The 19,568-nt window shown below is 34.3% G+C and overlaps 2 protein-coding genes across 2 annotated transcripts; one reads left to right on the forward strand and one right to left on the reverse strand.

The window, feature by feature from the left end:
* The first annotated feature begins 4,135 nt into the window (after positions 1–4,135).
* On the forward strand, positions 4,136–6,382 carry LOC107638066 (uncharacterized). The gene is made up of 5 exons (XM_088484977.1): positions 4,136–4,327; positions 4,621–4,852; positions 5,791–5,849; positions 5,902–5,982; positions 6,347–6,382. Exons 1-5 carry the CDS (start codon positions 4,136–4,138, stop codon positions 6,380–6,382), a joined length of 600 nt encoding a protein of 199 aa, XP_088341103.1.
* A 3,878-nt stretch (positions 6,383–10,260) lies between these two features.
* Positions 10,261–14,393, reverse strand: LOC107635041 (uncharacterized). The gene is made up of 11 exons (XM_088485722.1): positions 14,313–14,393; positions 14,118–14,195; positions 13,427–13,509; positions 13,075–13,338; positions 12,741–12,806; positions 12,071–12,247; positions 11,778–11,853; positions 11,625–11,675; positions 11,219–11,403; positions 10,784–10,882; positions 10,261–10,576 (listed from the first exon to the last, which is right to left on the reverse strand). The coding sequence occupies exons 1-6, from the start codon at positions 14,391–14,393 to the stop codon at positions 12,160–12,162; spliced, it is 660 nt and encodes a 219-aa protein (XP_088341848.1). The 3' UTR covers positions 10,261–10,576; positions 10,784–10,882; positions 11,219–11,403; positions 11,625–11,675; positions 11,778–11,853; positions 12,071–12,159.
* Positions 14,394–19,568: the final 5,175 nt, after the last annotated feature.

Genomic DNA, 19,568 nt, shown 5'->3' on the forward strand with positions numbered 1-19,568 from the left:
ATAGAGGAGCTCAAGAGCACCATTGGTTCTTCAAGAAGAGGAAGACGCCACCCTCACTAAGGTGGACCCGTTCCTTAATCTCCTTGTTCTTATTTTCCTATTTTTCGGTTTTTGAGCCTTATGTTTTATTTATGTTTGTGTCTTTACTATATGATCATTAGTGTTTAAGTGTCTATGTCTTAAAGCTATGAATGTCCTATGAATCCATCACATCTCTTAAATGAAAAATGCTTTTAATCACAAAAGAACAAGAAGTACATGATTTCGAATTCATCCTTGAAACTAGTTTAATCATTTTGATGTGGTGACAATACTTTTTATTTTCTGAATGAATGCTTGAACAGTGCATATGTCTTTTGAATTTGTTGTTTATGAATGTTAAAATTGTTGGCTCTTGAAAGAATGATGAAAAAGGAGAAATGTTATTTGATGATCTGAAAAATCATAAAAATGATTCTTGAAGCAAGAAAAAGCAGTGAATAGAGAAAAGCTTGCAAAAAAAAATGGCAAAAAAATAAAAGAAAAAAAGAAAAAAAAAGAAAAAGCAAGCAGAAAAAGCCAAGAGCTCTTTAAACCAAAAGGCAAGAGCAAAAAAGCCAATAGCCCTTAAAACCAAAAGGCAAGGGTAATAAAAAAGATCCAAGGCTTTGAGCATCAGTGGATAGGAGGGCCCAAAAGGAATAAAATCCTGGCCTAAGCGGCTAAACCAAGCTGTCCCTAACCATGTGCTTGTGGCGTGAAGGTGTCAAGTGAAAACTTGAGACTGAGCGGTTAAAGTCGAGGTCCAAAGCAAAAGAAGAGTGTGCTTAAGAACCCTGGACACCTCTAATTGGGGACTTTAGCAAAGCTGAGTCACAATCTGAAAAGGTTCACCCAGTTATGTGTCTGTGGCATTTATGTATCCGGTGGTAATACTGGAAAACAAAGTGTTTAGGGCCACGGCCAAGACTCATAAAGTAGCTGTGTTTAAGAATCAACATACTGAACTAGGAGAATCAATAACACTATCTGAATTCTAAGTTCCTATAGATGCTAATCATTCTGAACTTCAAGGGATAAAGTGAGATGCCAAAACTATTCAAGAGGCAAAAAGCTACTAGTCCCGCTCATCTGATTGGAGCTAAGTTTCATTGATATTTTGGAATTTATAGTATATTCTCTTCTTTTTATCCTATTTGATTTTCAGTTGCTTGGGGACAAGCAACAATTTAAGTTTGGTGTTGTGATGAGCGGATAATTTATACGTTTTTTGGCATTATTTTTACATAGTTTTTAATATGATTTAGTTAGTTTTTAGTATATTTTTATTAGTTTTTAAATAAAAATCACATTTCTAGACATTACTATGAGTTTGTGTGTTTTTCTGTGATTTCAAGTATTTTCTGGCTGAAATTGAGGGACTTGAGCAAAAATCAGATTCAGAGGTTGAAGAAGGACTGCAGATGCTGTTGGATTCTGACCTCCCTGCACTCGAAGTAGATTTTCTGGAGCTACAGAAACCCAATTAGCACGCTCTCAATTGCGTTGGAAAGTAGACATCCAGGGCTTTCCAGCAATATATAATAGTCTATACTTTGTCTGAGTTTAGATGATGCAAACTGGCGTTTAACGCAAGCTTTCTGCCATATTCTGGCGTTAAACGCCAGAAACAAGTTGCAAAGCAGAGTTAAACGCCAGAAATAAGTTACAAACTGGCGTTTAACTCCAAGGAAGACCTCTACACATGAAAGCTTCAATGCTCAGCCCAAGCACACACCAAGTGGGCCCGGAAGTAGATTTCTGCATCATTTACTTATTTTTGTAACCCTAGTAACTGGTTTAGTATAAATAGAAATTTTTACTATTGTGTTAAGAATCTTTTGATCATTTTTGAGACTATCCTTGTATCACTTTTGATCTCTTGATCACGTTTAGGGGGCTGGCCATTCGGCCATGCCTGGACCTTGTTCTTATGTATTTTCAACGGTAGAGTTTCTACACACCATAGATTAAGGTGTGGAGCTCTGCCGTTCCTCATGAATTAATGCAAAGTACTATTATTTTTCTATTCAACTCAAGCCTATTTCTTCTCTAAGATATTCATTCGCACATAAGAACATGATGAATGTGATGATTATGTGACGCTCATCACCATTCTCACCTATGAACGCGTGCCTGACAACCACTTCCGTTCTACATGAAAGCAAGCTTGAATGCATATCTCTTAGCCTCCTGATCTACGATCAGAGTCTTCGTGGTATAGGCTAGAATTATTGGCGGCCAGATGCAAAAGAATTGAAGGAAAGTCTAAACCTTGTCTGTGGTATTCCGAGTAGGATCTGGGAAGGGATGGTTGTGACAAGCTTCAAACTCGCGAGTGTTGGGCGTAGTGACAGACGCAAAAGGATTACTGAATCCTATTCTAGCATGATCGAGAACCGACAGATGATTAGCCGTGCGGTGACAGCGCATTTGGATCATTTTCACTGAGAGGATGGGAAGTAGCCATTGACAACGGTGATGCCCAACATACAGCTTGCCATGGAAAGGAGTATGAATGATTGGATGAAAGCAGTAGGAAAGCAGAGGTTCAAAAGGAATAAAAGCATATCCATACGCTTATCTGAAATTCTCACCAATGAATTACATAAGTATTTCTATCCTATTTTATATTTTAATTATATTTTAATTATCAAATCTCCATAACCAATTGAATCCACCTGACTGAGATTTACAAGGTGACCATAGCTTGTTTCAAGCCAACAATCTCCATGGGATCGACCCTTACTCACGTAAGGTTTATTACTTGGACGACCCAGTGCACTTACTGGTTAGTTGTGCGAAGTTGTGACAAAGAATTAAGATTATGAACGTGCGTATTAAGTTTTTGGCGCCGTTACCAAGGAATGAACAATCACGATTTTGTGCACCAACTACCGCCCCTGTATTAGTGTTGCCTGAGCCGAGAGAACCATTCGACGTGTACTGTGATGCGTCCTTAAAAGGTTTGGGATGCGTGTTGATGCAGCATCATAAGGTTGTAGCTTATGCCTCACGTCAGCTAAGGCCACATGAAAGAAACTATCCAACTCATGATTTGGAACTTGCAGCCATTGTCTTCGCCCTGAAGCTTTGGAGGCATTATCTCTATGGAGTGAAATTTCAAGTCTTATTGGACCATAAGAGTCTGAAGTACCTGTTTGAACAAAAAGAATTGAATATGTGCCAGAGGAGGTGGATGAAACTCCTGAAGGATTATGACTTCGAGCTAAACTACCATCCGGGAAAGGCGAATGTGGTGACAGATGCTTTGAGTAGGAAATCCTTATGTGCCGCTTGGATGATGCTAAGGGAGGAAGAGTTGTTGAGAGCCTTTCAAGGATTGAAACTGGGAATCAGAGAAGAGTTTGGGACTTTATGCCTAAGCCAGTTACAGATCTCAAGCGACTTCAAGGCTAAACTAGTAAAGGCTCATCAGAATGACCAAGAATTGTATAATATTTTACCGGCGATTGAGAAAGACAAGCAATGGAGAGTATCAGAAGATAAAGATGGGTTGTGGAGGTTCAAGGGCTGGATAATTGTGCCAGCTATCGGGGATTTGCGACAGAGCATATTGGAGGAAGCTCACAAGAGCGGGTTCTCTATTCATCCTGGAAGCACCAAGATGTACCAAGTCTTAAAGGCGATGTTCTGGTGGCAAGGAATGAAAAAGGATGTGGCGTTACATGTTTCCAAATGCCTAACTTGTCAGAAAGTCAAGATTGAACACCAAAGGCCAGCAGGAACCCTTCAACCTTTGGAAATCTCACAGTGGAAATGGGAGAGCATTGCTATGGATTTTGTATTGGGCTTACCAAGGACTCGGACAGGTTGTGATGCTATTTGGGTGGTTATAGGCCGACTGACCAAGTCAGCTCATTTTCTGCATGTTCAGATAAGTTGTACTATGGAGGAGTTGGCGCGCTTATACATAAAGGAGATTGTGAGATTACATGGCGTACCTTCCACAATTGTATCGGATAGAGATCCTCGCTTTACATCACGGTTCTGGGGTGCTTTTCAACAAGCTTTTGGCACCCAATTAAGCATAAGCACTGCCTATCATCCTTAGACGGATGGCCAATCAGAAAGAACAATCCAAACCTTGAAAGACATGTTAAAAGCTTGTGTTTTGGATCAACCGACGAGCTGGGATCAATATATGCCTTTGGTAGAATTTGCTTACAACAATAGCTATCATGTGAGTATTGGAATGGCTCCATATGAGGCTTTGTATAGAAGAAAATGCCAGTCACCATTATGTTGGTATGAGGCAAGAGAAAAGAGTTTGATAGAACCTGAAATGGTATATGAAACCACTGAGCAAATAAAGAGAATCCGGAGGCGAATGCTTGAAGCTCAAAGCTGTCAGAAGAGCTATGCTGACCGAAGTGGAAGCCTTTAGAATTTGAGGAAGGAGAACACATCTTCCTGAAGGTTACTCCGACCACTAGAATAGGGAGGTCCATCAAAACCAAGAAGTTAAATCCCCGTTACATTGGGCCGTTTGAAATCCTGAAGAGGATTGGACCAGTGACGTATAGGATCACGTTACCACCATATCTTTCGAACCTGCATGACGTGTTCCATGTATCGCAGCTTCACAAATACACTATTGATCCTAGTCATGTCCTAGAACCAGAATCAATCCAAGTGAGAGAAGATCTGACGCTTCCAGTAACTCCTGTTAGGATTGATGATACCAACATCAAGCGTCTACGCGGAAAGGAAGTTTCTTTGGTGAAAGTAGCTTGGAGTCGGGCTGGTATTGAAGAACATACCTGGGAGCTTGAATCAGAGATGCGGAAGGACTACCCACACCTCTTTTCAGGTAACTCACTCTAAATTTTGCGCCTAATTAGGTGGGTAGGATGTAAACCCCGCTAAAATCGGTAAATAATTACTTAATAAATTGAATTTTTATTTGGAAAGCTAAAAATGCAAAACTAATATCAAAATAGGATAGAGCTCGTCGAAACGATAATTTTGATACCAATTTCAAAAAATTGGCCCAAAATCGGACTGAAAGGACCGAACCGGTTAAACCGGGGCCCAAACCGGGCCCGTGGGTCCAACCGGACCCATAGTTAAAAAGAAGCAGCAGCTTCTTCTTCTTCATTCTTCACCATCGTTGCAAACAGATTAGGAAGAGAAAGAGCTTCCTAAACCCTCACTTTTCCTTCTCACTACCATAACTCCTCCGTCCGGTCTCCGATCGCTGCACCGTTCGCAGCCACGCGTTTAGCGCGTCGAGCTTTACCTTTCTATTTGAACAATTTCACTGGTAAGCCTCATATTTGGTTCAGAATCTCTACCCCTCTTTCTTTGGTGAAATTGAAAACCTATAGTGAATCTTGTCTAATTTTTGTGTTCTAGGTTCAAGTTAGCTTCCGGAACTTGTGGGCTCAAGCTATTGAGCATATGGGTATGGTAAGAACACCCTAACCTTAGCTCAATCTTATATTTATAATGGGAAAATTGAAATTGGAACATATATATGTATTAGGTGTAGATTAAGTGGGTATATATGCACTGGAATTGAATTGGGAATACTTGGAGGCTTTTTGGTGGTCAAGGCTTGTTTTGATTGAGTTTGGAGGGGCTGTGATTTGTGTTGTGAGGCTGTCTTGGGTGATACAAAGTGATCGGTCAAGGTATGGTTTAAGTTTCGCACGTTTAATATTTACGGTGTTGTGAAAACTTAGGTTAGAAGAACCATAGGATAAATTGAATTGTTTGTTGTATTTAATGATTAGCCTTGTAATGTAGTTGGAATAGATTTGTTGGTGGATATATATTGGAATTATGAGGTGTGGAAGTTATTAATGGTATGCTCTTGTATTTATTTATGATGGATTATGGTTGGTGTTTGTTAATAAGGATGTAGAGTTGTGTTGTGGTGGTATTGCATATGCTGTAACTAATTCTGTGAAGATCGGAATTGCGTGGAACCAAGTCCTGGTTAAACCTTGTTATATTTGGAACTGAACTGGAGAATTTGGGATCTTTTCGTTAAATATATGATTTATGGTGAATTTTCAAATTGTAATCGTGGAATCTGATTTTTACTGCATAATTTTTAGAACAGCAGTAACTTGTTGGCTCTGCTGCGAATGTTTCAAAATGAATTTTGAAATGAAACTAATTTTAAATAAAGCTTTATTCCTATTATTTTAATGTCGTAAAATTTCAGAATGGTTGGACTTGTGGTTTTAAAGATATGAATTTTTAAAATACAATGCATTATACAATAAAAGCCAGATTCTGTTTTCTTAGATCAGCAACTTTGATAGTTTATAACTTCTGATTATGGATGTATATTCAGATGCAACTAATTGGAAGTAAAAATAATTATGCTTAACAGTTGTGATTTAAATTTCAGGGCTGTCCATGTTTTAATGAGTGAGTTATGGGACTTGAAAAAGGACATGTTCATTGGCTTTTAGAACAGAATTCTGCAGAAAGTTACTCAACTTCCAAGTTACATAACTCCTTTATTAAAAATGGTTTTGACCTGAAACTAATTTAAAAAAAAACCTAGATATGTTAAGTTGAACCATATTAATTTTTAAGGCTATTGGATTTAATTTGAATTTTATATAGAATTTTAGATATCGTATGCTACTGCTATTTTCTGGTTTCTAAGCACTACAGAGCAGCAAGCGTTTCTCCTCTATTTCTGAGACTAGTTAAATCAGAAAATTGTGATTTTTAGTTTTTTAGAAAGGTTATTCTGAGATGAACGTCTGGACATAAAGTTTTCCAAATTCTGAGTTTATTTGTTATATTAAAAACAGAAAATAAAATAGAGTGTTGATGATGTCTTAGTGATAGTCATGGGTCCGAGAAGACGAAGTTTAACGCTAAGGCTTGATATTTGATGATGTATTGATAATAATTGCTATGGCTTATAAATAATGATATCTGAGATACGAGTTTCTCTGGGTAAAAACCGTGGCTCGCCACCACGTGTTCCAGGTTGAATCTCGATACTCTGTTGGTCCTACGTCGTAAGGGTGACCGGGCACGTATAAATTCCCGGGTATGGATAGCCCCATTGAGTGATTATATGATGATTGAATGTGAACTCTATGCATAGACTCTTGGGGATGCGCGACGGGGACAGTTTAAGGTTTTCGGACTTGTCGGGTTGGCTGGATAACCGACAGATGGGCCCCATCAGCCATAGGACAGGCATGCATCATATGCATTTGTTTGTTTTGATTGCTATGCATTTTCTGGGTTTGCCTAATTGATATATATATATATATATATCACCTGCTATCTGTTCTACTTGCTATTTGTACTATCTTCTCACTACTTGTGCGTGAACTTGTTTAGTTGCTTGTTTATGTTGCATTTTCGATGATGGAGGGATGGAGGAGATGGAGAAATAGTTGGATGTTAGATTAGGATTGAACTTGAGTAAGTTAGGTAGATTTAGAATACCTACCCCTGTTTATGGCTTCTGTTTAGTACTTGAGTTGGATAACTGAATAATGGAGTTCTAGGATTGCCTATGGCATTCTCAGGACCTTATTTATTATACGCGTGGCACTTTTACCATGCTGAGAACCTCCGGTTCTCATTCCATATTGTATTGTTGTTTTTCATATGCAGGTCGAGAGGCTCCTCGCTAGGCGTCTGGATCCTAGAAAGCGAAGTAGTCCTTTGGTGTATTTTGGTTTCCTGTTGTATATATGTATATATGTATTTAGCTTACTCTCCAAATAAGTTATGTATGCTGCTCCTCTTAGAGGTTGAGGGAGAGATAGGAGTTTACTTTGACACTTTGGTGTATTTTGGGAATACTTATGTATGTTCATATATATATATATATACTCCGGCCAGCCTTGGCTTTGCAGCCTTTACTCTTTTGTTTACTTTAATCTTTTTCCTATTAGGTTTCTTAGCACGCAAGTAATCCTATTCCTTGAGCGTTGCACTTTTCATTTTGTGATTTTTGTTTACCCGTTTGTTTCAAGGCTCCTAGTGTATTATTTCTTTTATTATTATATGTATATTTTTACTGTTTAGAGGTCCGTAATACCACACTACCTCTATTCTACGATTTAAGCGTAAAACACTGTGTAGTAGGGTGTTACACAAAGCCTATACTTACCCCCTTGATCCATCTTTGAGTATTAATAAATCATAAAAAAAATATAATTTAAATTTTTTAAATATATAAATTATAATTTTTAAAAAGATTTTTTTAATGTTTTTATTTTTACAAAAATAAGAACTCTCGAATACTTTTAGTGAGTAAAAATTTATTAGAGATAAAAGTATTTTTCAAATTTTTGAAATTTTTTTTGGATATTTACTATAGTTGAATTTAAATTTGATAGTTTATCATATAAAAAATTAAGTAGGCTAATTTAGATTGACTTTTGAAAAAGTTTTTTTTATTGTTTAATACAAAGATTTTTAATAAAAAAATTATTTTATACTTGGATAAAAATTAAAAAAAAATTCAAATATTAAAAATATTTTTAATTTTATTTGGATAAAAAACATTTTTAACTAAATTTCTTAAAAAGACATAATGGAAAAGATTTTCATAATCAGTATTTTGTCTTTGTTTTTTTTTCCTTTCAATACTACTCACATTTTTTGTGACAAGAAACATAAAATCTATAATTATAAAATAAGACAATAAAAAATTTTGTGTAATTATTATTCACTAATAAACTTAAAAAGGATATATTAAGTCTACTAAACTACTACTCATAATTTTTTAAAAAGAAAAATTGCATCATTTCAATTCTTGAAAAGCTCTTTCTAAGTTATATTCATAATTTTACAAAGACATGATATTCGTATTACACTTGTGAACAAAATAGAGAAAGAAAATCTCTAGAATTAAAGTAAAATTCATAATTAACTGTAAATAATAAGAAAATAAAGTTCTATAATTAAATCTTAAAAAAATTATACTTGGAAGGTGTGCTACTAGTAGAGTGCAGCATTCGGAAGTATTTTTTTGTCCTAGAAATGATGATAACGGTAGAAGATAGTGTAACACCCTAACTTTTAGCACTTCATGATCGTACTAAAAGTCCGAGCATTACTAACTTCTAAACCTTCAATTTCATACTATATTATTTAATATTGAGCCTTTATGAATACGAATCGAAACTTTCACCAAGAAAACGAAGAGTCGGTACTTTAAACTATTTAATCACAAAATTATATATATCCACGTAGTATTATATACATAGACTTGCTAAGAGATCCTCAAATACAATTCCTACCGCTTTAAAAACCAAAACAGTAAATGATGAGGGAAAAATAAAATCTAACAACTCAACTTGTAAACAGAATCTTCTATGCTCCTGTATCTCCGCACTAAACCTTCGCACCTGTAGCTGAAATGGGTGGAGATAGGGGGTAAGAATTGAGAAGTTCTTAGTAGGGTCAGGGTCTATAGTTATATCCATTTTATATATACTTCACCAGCAATAACAGTCAACAAAGTACGAACCAATTCAACAATTATAGAACACAAAACCCAATCACAAGCACACACAATATTAGAAAATACACTCACAACCAAATATGCGTAAACAAGTATGATGCATGTCTATCCCACTACAAAAAATTCTGGTAAAAACGGCGGTTTTTTTTGGTATTTACGGCGGTTTGAACCGCCATTATTACCAATAATGGCGGTTTCGTGAAGCGACGTAATTCTGGGCGCCATTCTGGTTATTACGGCGGTTTTCTGAAAACCGCCACAATTCCCTGGGTTAAAACGGCGGTTTTTTGAATAGGTTAAAACGGCGGTTCAAACCGCCGTTATTTCCAGGGTTAAAATGGCGGTTTTTGGATAGGTTAAAACGGCGGTTTGAACCGCCATTATTACCCTGACAGAGTGGCGTTTTGGTGGGTTAAAACGGCGGTTCAAACCGCCGTTATTTCCAAGGTTAAAATGGCGATTTTTGGATAGGTTAAAACGGCGGTTTGAACCGCCATTATTACCCTAACAGAGTAGCGTTTTGGTTGGTTAAAATGGCATTTTTGAACCGCCATTTTTACCCTGACAGTAGCGTTTTAGTTGGTTAAAATGACATTTTTGAACCGCCGTTTTACCCTGACAGTGACATTTTTTATCGTTTAAAAAAATAATTTTTACCGTCATTTTTATCGCGTTAAATAAATGTGATTAAAATTTCACAATAACAAAAAATCATAATCCATAAATGAAATATTATATAACTCATAAACAAAAGATTAATATAATATATAATTTTTTATTATTGAAAATCAAAAGTAATAACTCCTATACAAAACCTTGTCTTACTAAACTTACCAAAATACAAACATTGCAATAAACACTAATCAGTCAAATCTACCATCCAGTTCCCTAAACTATGTTAATATCTAATAATGTATTTAAACGGAATATGAATATGTATTTAAACTCTTGCTGCTGCAGCCCTTCTATATCAGTTCTGTACTTCATATGCAAATGTGCAATCATCTGTTCTTGCATGAGAACAGGCAATTTATTCCGTTTGGCAAAACTTGTCACAGCTTGAATTGTATCTCTCTGAAATGCACAACATGTAGCCAAGAAAACCAAACATCAGAAGTACAATCAAATTAGCAATGAACCTCTTAGAAAGATAATGATCTAGAATCACAATAACCAATAAACCTGGAATCTGCATTAAAAATAAATAAATAAATAAATAACCGAAGTTGAAGAAATGTATATATAGAAGTTACCTTTCAATATGAATAATCATATTATCACCTGATATAAAACAGCTGCACACTCGTCATAAATAGCAACCCAGTCCCACTTTGCACCATCTGATTTAGGATCAACTTTTTGAAGATACTCAGCTATAACCTATAGTGTAAAAAGAGCATGTGTATCAGTGATTTAAACAGTGTGGCAAAAACCACCATATTCTATAAGTCCAATAAAGTAAGTATAAGCTGAACTTCATTTCTGGAAAGTCCAATCTCTTAAGCAACCTGGTCCTGTTCTTTTGTAGTGGTAGTACTTGGAACAAGTTATAATAACAGCTCCTGTTCTTGATCCTCTTCCTCTTGTAAGAATTAATAGATAGTAACTTCCAAGTAATCCTTTAATAGAGTCAACTAAGCTATAATTTAAGTTATTTGAAAGATTAAAAGCTATAATTTACAAACCAAAGCTAGAAAAAGAAGAAATAGCACTCACATAAATGAAGCTATTCTCCTGCGCTTGGTTTTCATCATCAAACACTGTCATTATCAAAGAATGTGAGAGAGTTTATTGAAACACTAAACTGGAAGCTTTATTATAATGTGATACACCAATTCCGGCCAAGAGACCCTCACTCTTCATCAATCCCACAATCTTCTAGTAAATCCTTGCATTGCTCTCTGCAAATCAAGTTCTCAATTGGTTCAATTCATCAAAAAAAGATACTTCAGCCAGAGACGATGTCTTTGTACTTATCACTGTCTTTTGTTCACCTAAATTGAAGAAAGCAACATACAGTTCACCTAAACACGTATATAAAGTAAGGAATTAAGACTCTATTAAATGCTTGAATGATATATTGATTATTAAGATTCATCTAAAGTGTTGGTTGGCTATTCACCTCTTCTTCCTTTTGCAATCCAAAAGCAAATCCCACCAGGACTAATACCATCTGCATGAATGACCAATTTGGATTAAGAATAACAAAGAAGCACCGTAAAGACTTATAAAAGTGTTATCCAATTGAGAAATGTTTATAATTTTACAGTTTTACCTTTGACAGATTCTGCTATTACACACAGACCGGAGTAATTTTTTACCATGGTCCCATTTGGATTTAGCCTCCACATCTGTTGGAACACTGGATAGATTAGCTTTCAATAGAATATATATATATATATATATATATATATATATATATATATATATATATATATATATATATATATATATATATATATATCAATCAACAAAATACAAATTGGGCCAATGCAGGCTTCTATACTTATTTCTAGAGATTAAGGGCCACATACAAATCTTGTATGTGAAATATGGAGTAAAGCATACCTGATTTGCATCCCATTTGCAAGGAGTAAATGTACCTCTCTTGAACTTAGAAATAAGCTTTTGTTTTGGGGAAGCATCCAAGCAGAATTTCATTTCGTTGGTTGCAACCAAATGATGTTTACCCCGATAGTCCTCTTGATGCGTACTCTCGCCATCAATGTATCTCTGCAGCAATACCTGGTATTTGATTGTGAATATAATAATTGACTAACTAGAAGATATTTATGGTAGTGCATATAATAATTGACTAACTAGAAGATATTTATATATATCTGGAGTCATGATATCAAAATTTTACCTAGATATTTGATTGTGAATTAACATACAAATAGAAAAGAATATTTGACTTAATTATAGTATCTTATGTGATTTGTTTGCCGAGAATAAAACTTTTTTTATTTTTGACCAATGAAAATACTTTTATACATAATATTTTAAGAAAATAAATTGATTAAAATTTAAATTATAAAATTAAAAAATAAAATATTAATAAAAAATATTATAAAGGTGCATATTTTTCCTTATGAAGAGATAAGAAATTGATGATGAAATTGTGGAAGGTTTTGTTTCAGAAATTGATGATAAAATATTAATAAAATACTTTTATACTTTTATACATAATATGTATTGAATTCTCGAGGAATGAAGCTTTTTGGAAGCACATGGTTACCGGCGAATGGGAATCCAAAAGCGATGATCTTCATGTGCCATGGCTATGCCATGGAATACAGCATCACTATGAACAATAATTAATAATTTTAAATAATAATTACACTACATAAATATAAGAAAATTAGGTTAATAAATGAATGAATGAATGCAGGCACAGGAAGAAAGCTTGCAAAAGCAGGATATGCAGTGTATGGTGTGGATTATGTTGAATCGACAGTTTTAAATATGATACCAATGCAAACCACAGAATTGGAATTGGAATTCTAACTCTAACTCTTGAAGGAATTAAATAGCATAATATATATAAACCTTAATCTTTGCATATTGTGCACCTGTTGCTACCGCCACTCATCCATCTCCGAGACCCTTTCTTCTCCATTGTGAGTAGTTTTTTTCCCTTGAAAATCACAATCAGCATAATTACAATAAGTGAAAGGCATGAAGAAGGTAGAACAGAAACAGAAAAATCAAAGTACGGAACCATTTCGTGACAAATCTCTAACCGAAGATGCCGTCGAACATTTTGGTGATTAAAAACTATTTGCTGACGATTACGGTGATCAGGTAAGCCAAAAGGGATCATAGTATCAAACCGGCTAACATGAAAAGAAATAGCAGTTAGAATAAGATTTGATCGGCCAAGCAAACATAGCAAGCTGCAGAGGAACTTGTATTGAAGCTCACCTGATTAATGCAGGATCAAGGTCTTCCTTTCTATTGGTAGCAGCAATCACAACCACTTTCTTATCCTGCTCAAAGCCATCTATCTGCAAAATTGATTCCTGAAAACGGTCAAATTCTATTAAAATTTAAACTTTCAGCAAGTTTGACATATGGTTTAGATTAGTTGTTGAAGAGATTGCTTAACAATGGTCTATTCACACTTATTACTTATCAGGCCATTTACTATCTAATGAAAATTAAGTCAACAGCTTACTTGGAACCACTGCAGATATAATCTCATCACAAACTAAATCCTATAATCAAAACAATAATAAACTTTTTTTCTCTTTGGCCTATTTATTTACATAGATCAATCAAGACTAAGCACTTAAAGGCTGAATACTTGTTAAAGCTCAATGTTAGGACCATATTAGTTACAATTCATTCATGTGAAATTAGTATAAATAGAAGGAATAGGGTAGAGATAAGTGTCTCTAGTCAGTTGGGATCTTTTGGGAGAGATTGGGGATCTACAATTCCCTTATAAGAGTATTTGTAAATTGCAATTCGTCTAGGATTCTTCTTGGCATATTGTCAAGAATTTCTCAAAATATACACAGGGTTATATATTCTTCTCTTTCTTATTTGTAACAGGGCTAACACACTACCACACAATTTCAACAGACATAAAGCAGCAGGACATGAGAATAACCTGTCGTAACAACACTGACAATATTCTCCTTGTAGCTTCATGCATTTCATTATCTCGAGCAGCAGCAAAAGAATCAATCTGTATCCCAAAAAAGAAGACAAATTCTCAATCAATATGCAAGGTACATAAAAAAGAAACCATTAAGAGAATGAGAGGCACATAGCAACTCCTCAGAAAAATGTCTAGCTTCATTACCTCATCCAGAAATATAATAGCACCATTAGGAAGTTCATTTGCAAGTGAAAACACTTTTCCCTTCTGAGAGTTCTCCCACATGAAAATATTACACAGGCTAGTCCTTAGCTTGAACTAACAAATACCAAAATAGCCTTTTTTATAAGTCAATTTTTGAAGACACAAACACTTGAATCAATTAGCAGAGGAACCTCTTATAAATTCAATATATGTTCCCCTCACAATGAACAATTTTCTTTTCACGATTACTCTATATAAAGAAAACAAAGAAAGCATGTCCTTGCTGGATTCACATTGGGAGCTAAGCTAGTTTTAAATTTCAAAATTTCACAATGATGGACATGCAGTAGTTATAATAATAAGCACCAAAGAATCATCATCTATAACAGAAAATAAGTTCTAATCTTTTCCATCTCTCTCAGGAAATTCATCAACCACATGGCAAGCATAACAATACTGAACTGAAATACAGTTAGAAAATAAGCAACTGAGAATGAACAAGAAGAGAAAGAGAATACAAATAGAAATTGAGAATGAATAGAAACACACTACGAGCAATGTTGAGTGGATTGAAGAAGAAGAGAATGCGGAAGTGAGAACGTACCGGCGCCGCTGGCGGAGGAGACACATTAATGGAATAGGTGATTCGCTCAATCTCATAAGCTATGGCGTAGTGACCAGATTTGGAAACGCGTCGATAGAGGCGCCTTCACTCGAACGCAGAAGGTTGATGGAAGCGGCTGAAATGAGATGAACGGTGGTGACGATGGCGGCGACAAACTCTAGGGTTTGAGATGAACTCACTCTCGTTCTCCTTTCCCTCTCCCTCCGATGTGCGATCTCAAATTATACCTAGAAGGAAAAAGAAAATTAACCAACAGAATTATACTTAGAGAGCTATTGTGACGAAAGCTTTACAAAACTCAGATTCAACCAATCAGGACCACCATTGAAGGGGAAAAAGAAAATAAAGGCTCTGTAAAAGCTTATCCAAATTAGAATTAAGAAAATTTAAGATCAACTAAGATGCACAAAACCAGATAGCAGAAGCTCCACTGAGGACAGCAATGATGGCATTCCTTGTGGTGACGAGGAGATGAGCGGCGGCGCAACGAACCCTCAAATCGAAGCCAGAAAACCTAATCAAAGAAGAGCGCTCCTTCGAAGGCAGCAACAACGGCATTGCCGCCAGAGGAGAGCATCGTGGATGAGAAAGCAGATCTCATGTTGCGATGGAGGTTCGATTGAATAGCATAGCCTTTATTAGTGAAATAGAATAGCTTTTTTACCAGTGAAGCAGGAGCAAGTAATGGCGTTTAAAACCGCCTAAATCACCAAAAGACTACCACTTTCTACAGACAAATTATGGCAGTTGCATAAACCGCCTCACTTTATGAAAATAACGGCGGTTTTATATAACCGCCATTATATTGATGTCATTTTATATCTATTTTTTTGTAGTGTCCCTAGTGCAGGTAATGAGCTCATCAGTCGGTTTTGACCTGCTCCCGACGCAACTCAGCAACCTTTGTCTGAGTTTAGTTTTCGGTGTCATAACCTCTGTAAGCAACCTCTGTCTTACAGGTGCGACTCTCTTGAGCCGATGTATGCAAACATATCCTCTGTAAGCAATCTCTGTCTTACAGATGATGCTCTCTCTAGCCAATGTATGTAGCGATAACCTCTGTAAGCAACCTCTGTCTTACAGGTGCGACCATCCTCTAGATTGGTCGATGTATCTCTGCTAGTTTTCAGCAGGTAAACAATCATCTCAGCTTCTCTTCTTTCCTTTTTGTTCTTTCTTTCTTTTCTTTTCTATTCTCTGCTCTCCTGTAACAGAGGTTCTTTAGATTCTTTTAATCTTTTAATTCTCTGCTCTCCTATGGCAGATGTTCTTTAAATTCTTTTCTATTTTTTTCTTTTCTCATCATTCTTTTAATTCCTTACTTTTAACATAAAAAACTATCTTCACACTCTTCCCTTAACTTTTTCCTAAATGTTTTATGAAGATGGGATCATGAGATCCTTAACTTAGATTTGTCTTTCTAAAGCTTTTAAAAAAATTTGTCTGTTTACCACTCTCTGATTTATTTTTCATAATACATACAATAATATTCTTATAAAATAATATCTTCATAAATAATAATTTGTAATAATAATTTTTTATAATGTAAATGAGTAATTTTTAAAAAGTATTTAAAATAATATTTATAAGGTGAATGCTATCCTACCCTCTCTAAAGTAACATGTAAGTTACCCTCTCTAATGTGTTCTATTTTAATTGGGTGTTTATTTTAACTTGGGTTACTTTAATCTCATGAAAGTTAATATCTTGGAAGACGGTGACGAACTGTCAAAAGAAGAAAATAGAACACCCAATAAGACGGTGATATTTAGGAAGCACAACGACGAGGACAAAGGAGTGAGGAGGAGTAAACGCAATTAGAGAGAGTTGGAGTACCTTTTCTAGAAGAATGATTTGGGAAGAGAAAACAAGACACCCAATGAGACAGTGATGCTTGGGAGGCGTAACGACGACGATGAACGGGTACAATGGAGAGGAGTAAACACAATAAGACAGAGTTGGAATATGGGAAGCGTAATGACATCGACAACAAAAGAGTGGAGAGAAGTAAATGCAATTAGAGAGAGTTTGAGTACCTTTTCTAGAAGAATGATTTGAGAAGAGAAAACGAAATACCAATGAGACGGCGATGTTTGGGAGGCGCAACGACGATGAAATAGTGGACAAAGTAACTCAGGTTAAAATAAACACCCAATTAAAATATTACACATCAGAGAGGGTAACTTACATGTTACTTTAGAGAGAGTAGAATAGCATTCACCTATTTATAATCTCCTTTTAAAACTTAGTTTATAAAACTTTATTTTCAAACTTTTATTAATTACTTTCTAAACCACGAATTTTTTAATATTTTACTTTTGACTTCAATATTTTATAAAATTATATTAAACCTTTACTTTGTTTCATATTTAATAAATAACCCTAAACTTTTATAAAAATACCCGTTTATCCCTAAATTTTATTTATTACCCAAAATAGCCGAAAAACTTATATAATTATAATATTAAACTCAATCTTTTCATAAAAATACAAGTATATTTCTTCAAAAATAATTTTTCTTGGCTGATTCTTCTCTTCACCAAGAACCGAAATCCTCCTTATTTTCTTTTTAAAATATACAGTTAAATCTTAATTCGTTTTTGAGTTTTACGGTTACCGATTTTTCAAAGTTTTTAATTTAATTCCTCGATTATTAAACCTCACCTATTTTATTCAAAAACTAACACAATGATAGCTCCAAATCAGCCTGATTATTACCGTTTGGGCAGCACAAACATGACCAAATCACTAGTTTAATCACATATAACAATATATCAATAAAATTCAATATAAAGTCAATCAAACTCTATCAATAATCAATCACAACAATCATTCACTTATTCAACACAAATTTAATTGGTGAGAATTTATTGAAATCCTACCTCCGTATGAAATCAAAATACTCGAAGTTTTGGAGATGTTTTTTGACTGAGCTGTTAAAGAAGAGAACATCGGAAACCGTCTGTGTCTCTTAGAACTCTAATTGACCGAATTCAAGGAGAAAGGGAGCTACGTTACTGTCAGTTTCTACTGAACAAAAGTAACGCCAACATGTAGAAGAGGAGGATACAAACGCTTTTATCGAATTAGATTTTTTATTGGAATTACGGATCACAAAAAATCGAAGTCAGAAGTCTTGGTAAAAGTCACGGTTTCTCAAGAAAAGTTTCGGTCTCTCTCTTTTTTTTTTCTAAGACTCGGTGAATGAAATGAAAGATAAGGTAAAAATGATGATTAGTGGTAATTAGAGAAAGGGCCGTGTGTCTTGGTTCATTAATGAAGGGCTATGTGTCACAAGCTCCCTCTCTTTTTCTTTCTCCAAAGTAATTCGGTCATGCATGAAGATCAAAATGAAATTGATAAATGTTAATGCATGATTAAGGGTCATTGGTCATTAAATGAGGAAAGGCATGTGTCATGGTTTTATATATAAACTTATGCATAAAAGCCACGTTTTAAAATTTTCTTTCTTTATTCAAGGCTTTGGCCAAATATTCTTTCTTTGTTTCTTACCAAAACTAAATAATTATTAATGGTAATAATAATAATAATAATAATTTTTTTATTTTTTTTAAAGATTTCATTATTTAATTTTTTAAAAACTTGGGGTGTTATAGATAGGGTATTCATGGATCGGATCTAATTTGCATATTTATGGTATTTATCTGAATTTAATTTAAAAATTGCAGATATCGATCCGGTCTGTAAAGTTATCGAATTGGATCGGATTTTATCTACAAAGTTATCGGATTGAATTGCGGATTTCATGAAGGTACTGCATATCCGATCCGCATATCCGCGGATCCGCAAAAATAAATAAATAAATAAATAAGTATTTTTTTATGTTTTATTTCAACTAAGAATTATCATATATGCTGTATTATTTAAGAAAAGTATGTTTAATAATATTTTAAGAGTAAACATATTTAAAGAGTAAAAAATAGTTTTTTATTAATATTTTTTAAATAAAAATAAGCTTTTTAAAATATTTATATATTCTGTAGATATATCGAGATCCGATCTGCTCTGCAAATGTGCGGATCGAATCCAAACTTAAAAATTGCAGATATTGGATTCGATCTGATAATTTTAGTACGGATGAGATCAAGATTTTGGTCATATCCGATTCGATCTGCATTCACCCCTGTAAAAGTTACTGAGAGAATATATAAATATAAATGTGAAAAAAATTAGAATTTCAAAAAAAAAATTGAGGCTAAAAATATAAATTATAAATTATAATTACTAATTAAAATAAAGGATATTTTTATTAAAAAATTTAAAATTTCTTTTACTTCTAGTTTTTAAAGCAAAAGATTGTTAATTTTAAAAAATAAATAAATATTTTTTGATAGAAATAAGTTTTTTTAAAGATGTGTCTAAATATATTTAAAATTAAAAAATATCTTTTTAATAAAAAAACATCTTTTAATGAAAAAATATTTTTGTTATTTTTTCACAAAAAAAAAATCCAAACAAAGTGATGATTTAGTTAAAATTGTAATTTCTATATATTATATATAAATCCCATCACTTTTTATTTCTCCTTTTATAAGAGTTTAATTTGATCATAAGTAGTAAAAATTATCATACACTTATAAATTAAAGACTATCCATTTTCATTTAAAATA

This window comes from Arachis ipaensis, chromosome B4 (genome assembly GCF_059453495.1).
Source record: "Arachis ipaensis isolate K30076 ecotype BB chromosome B4, ASM5945349v1, whole genome shotgun sequence".
Lineage (NCBI taxonomy): Eukaryota > Viridiplantae > Streptophyta > Magnoliopsida > Fabales > Fabaceae > Arachis > Arachis ipaensis.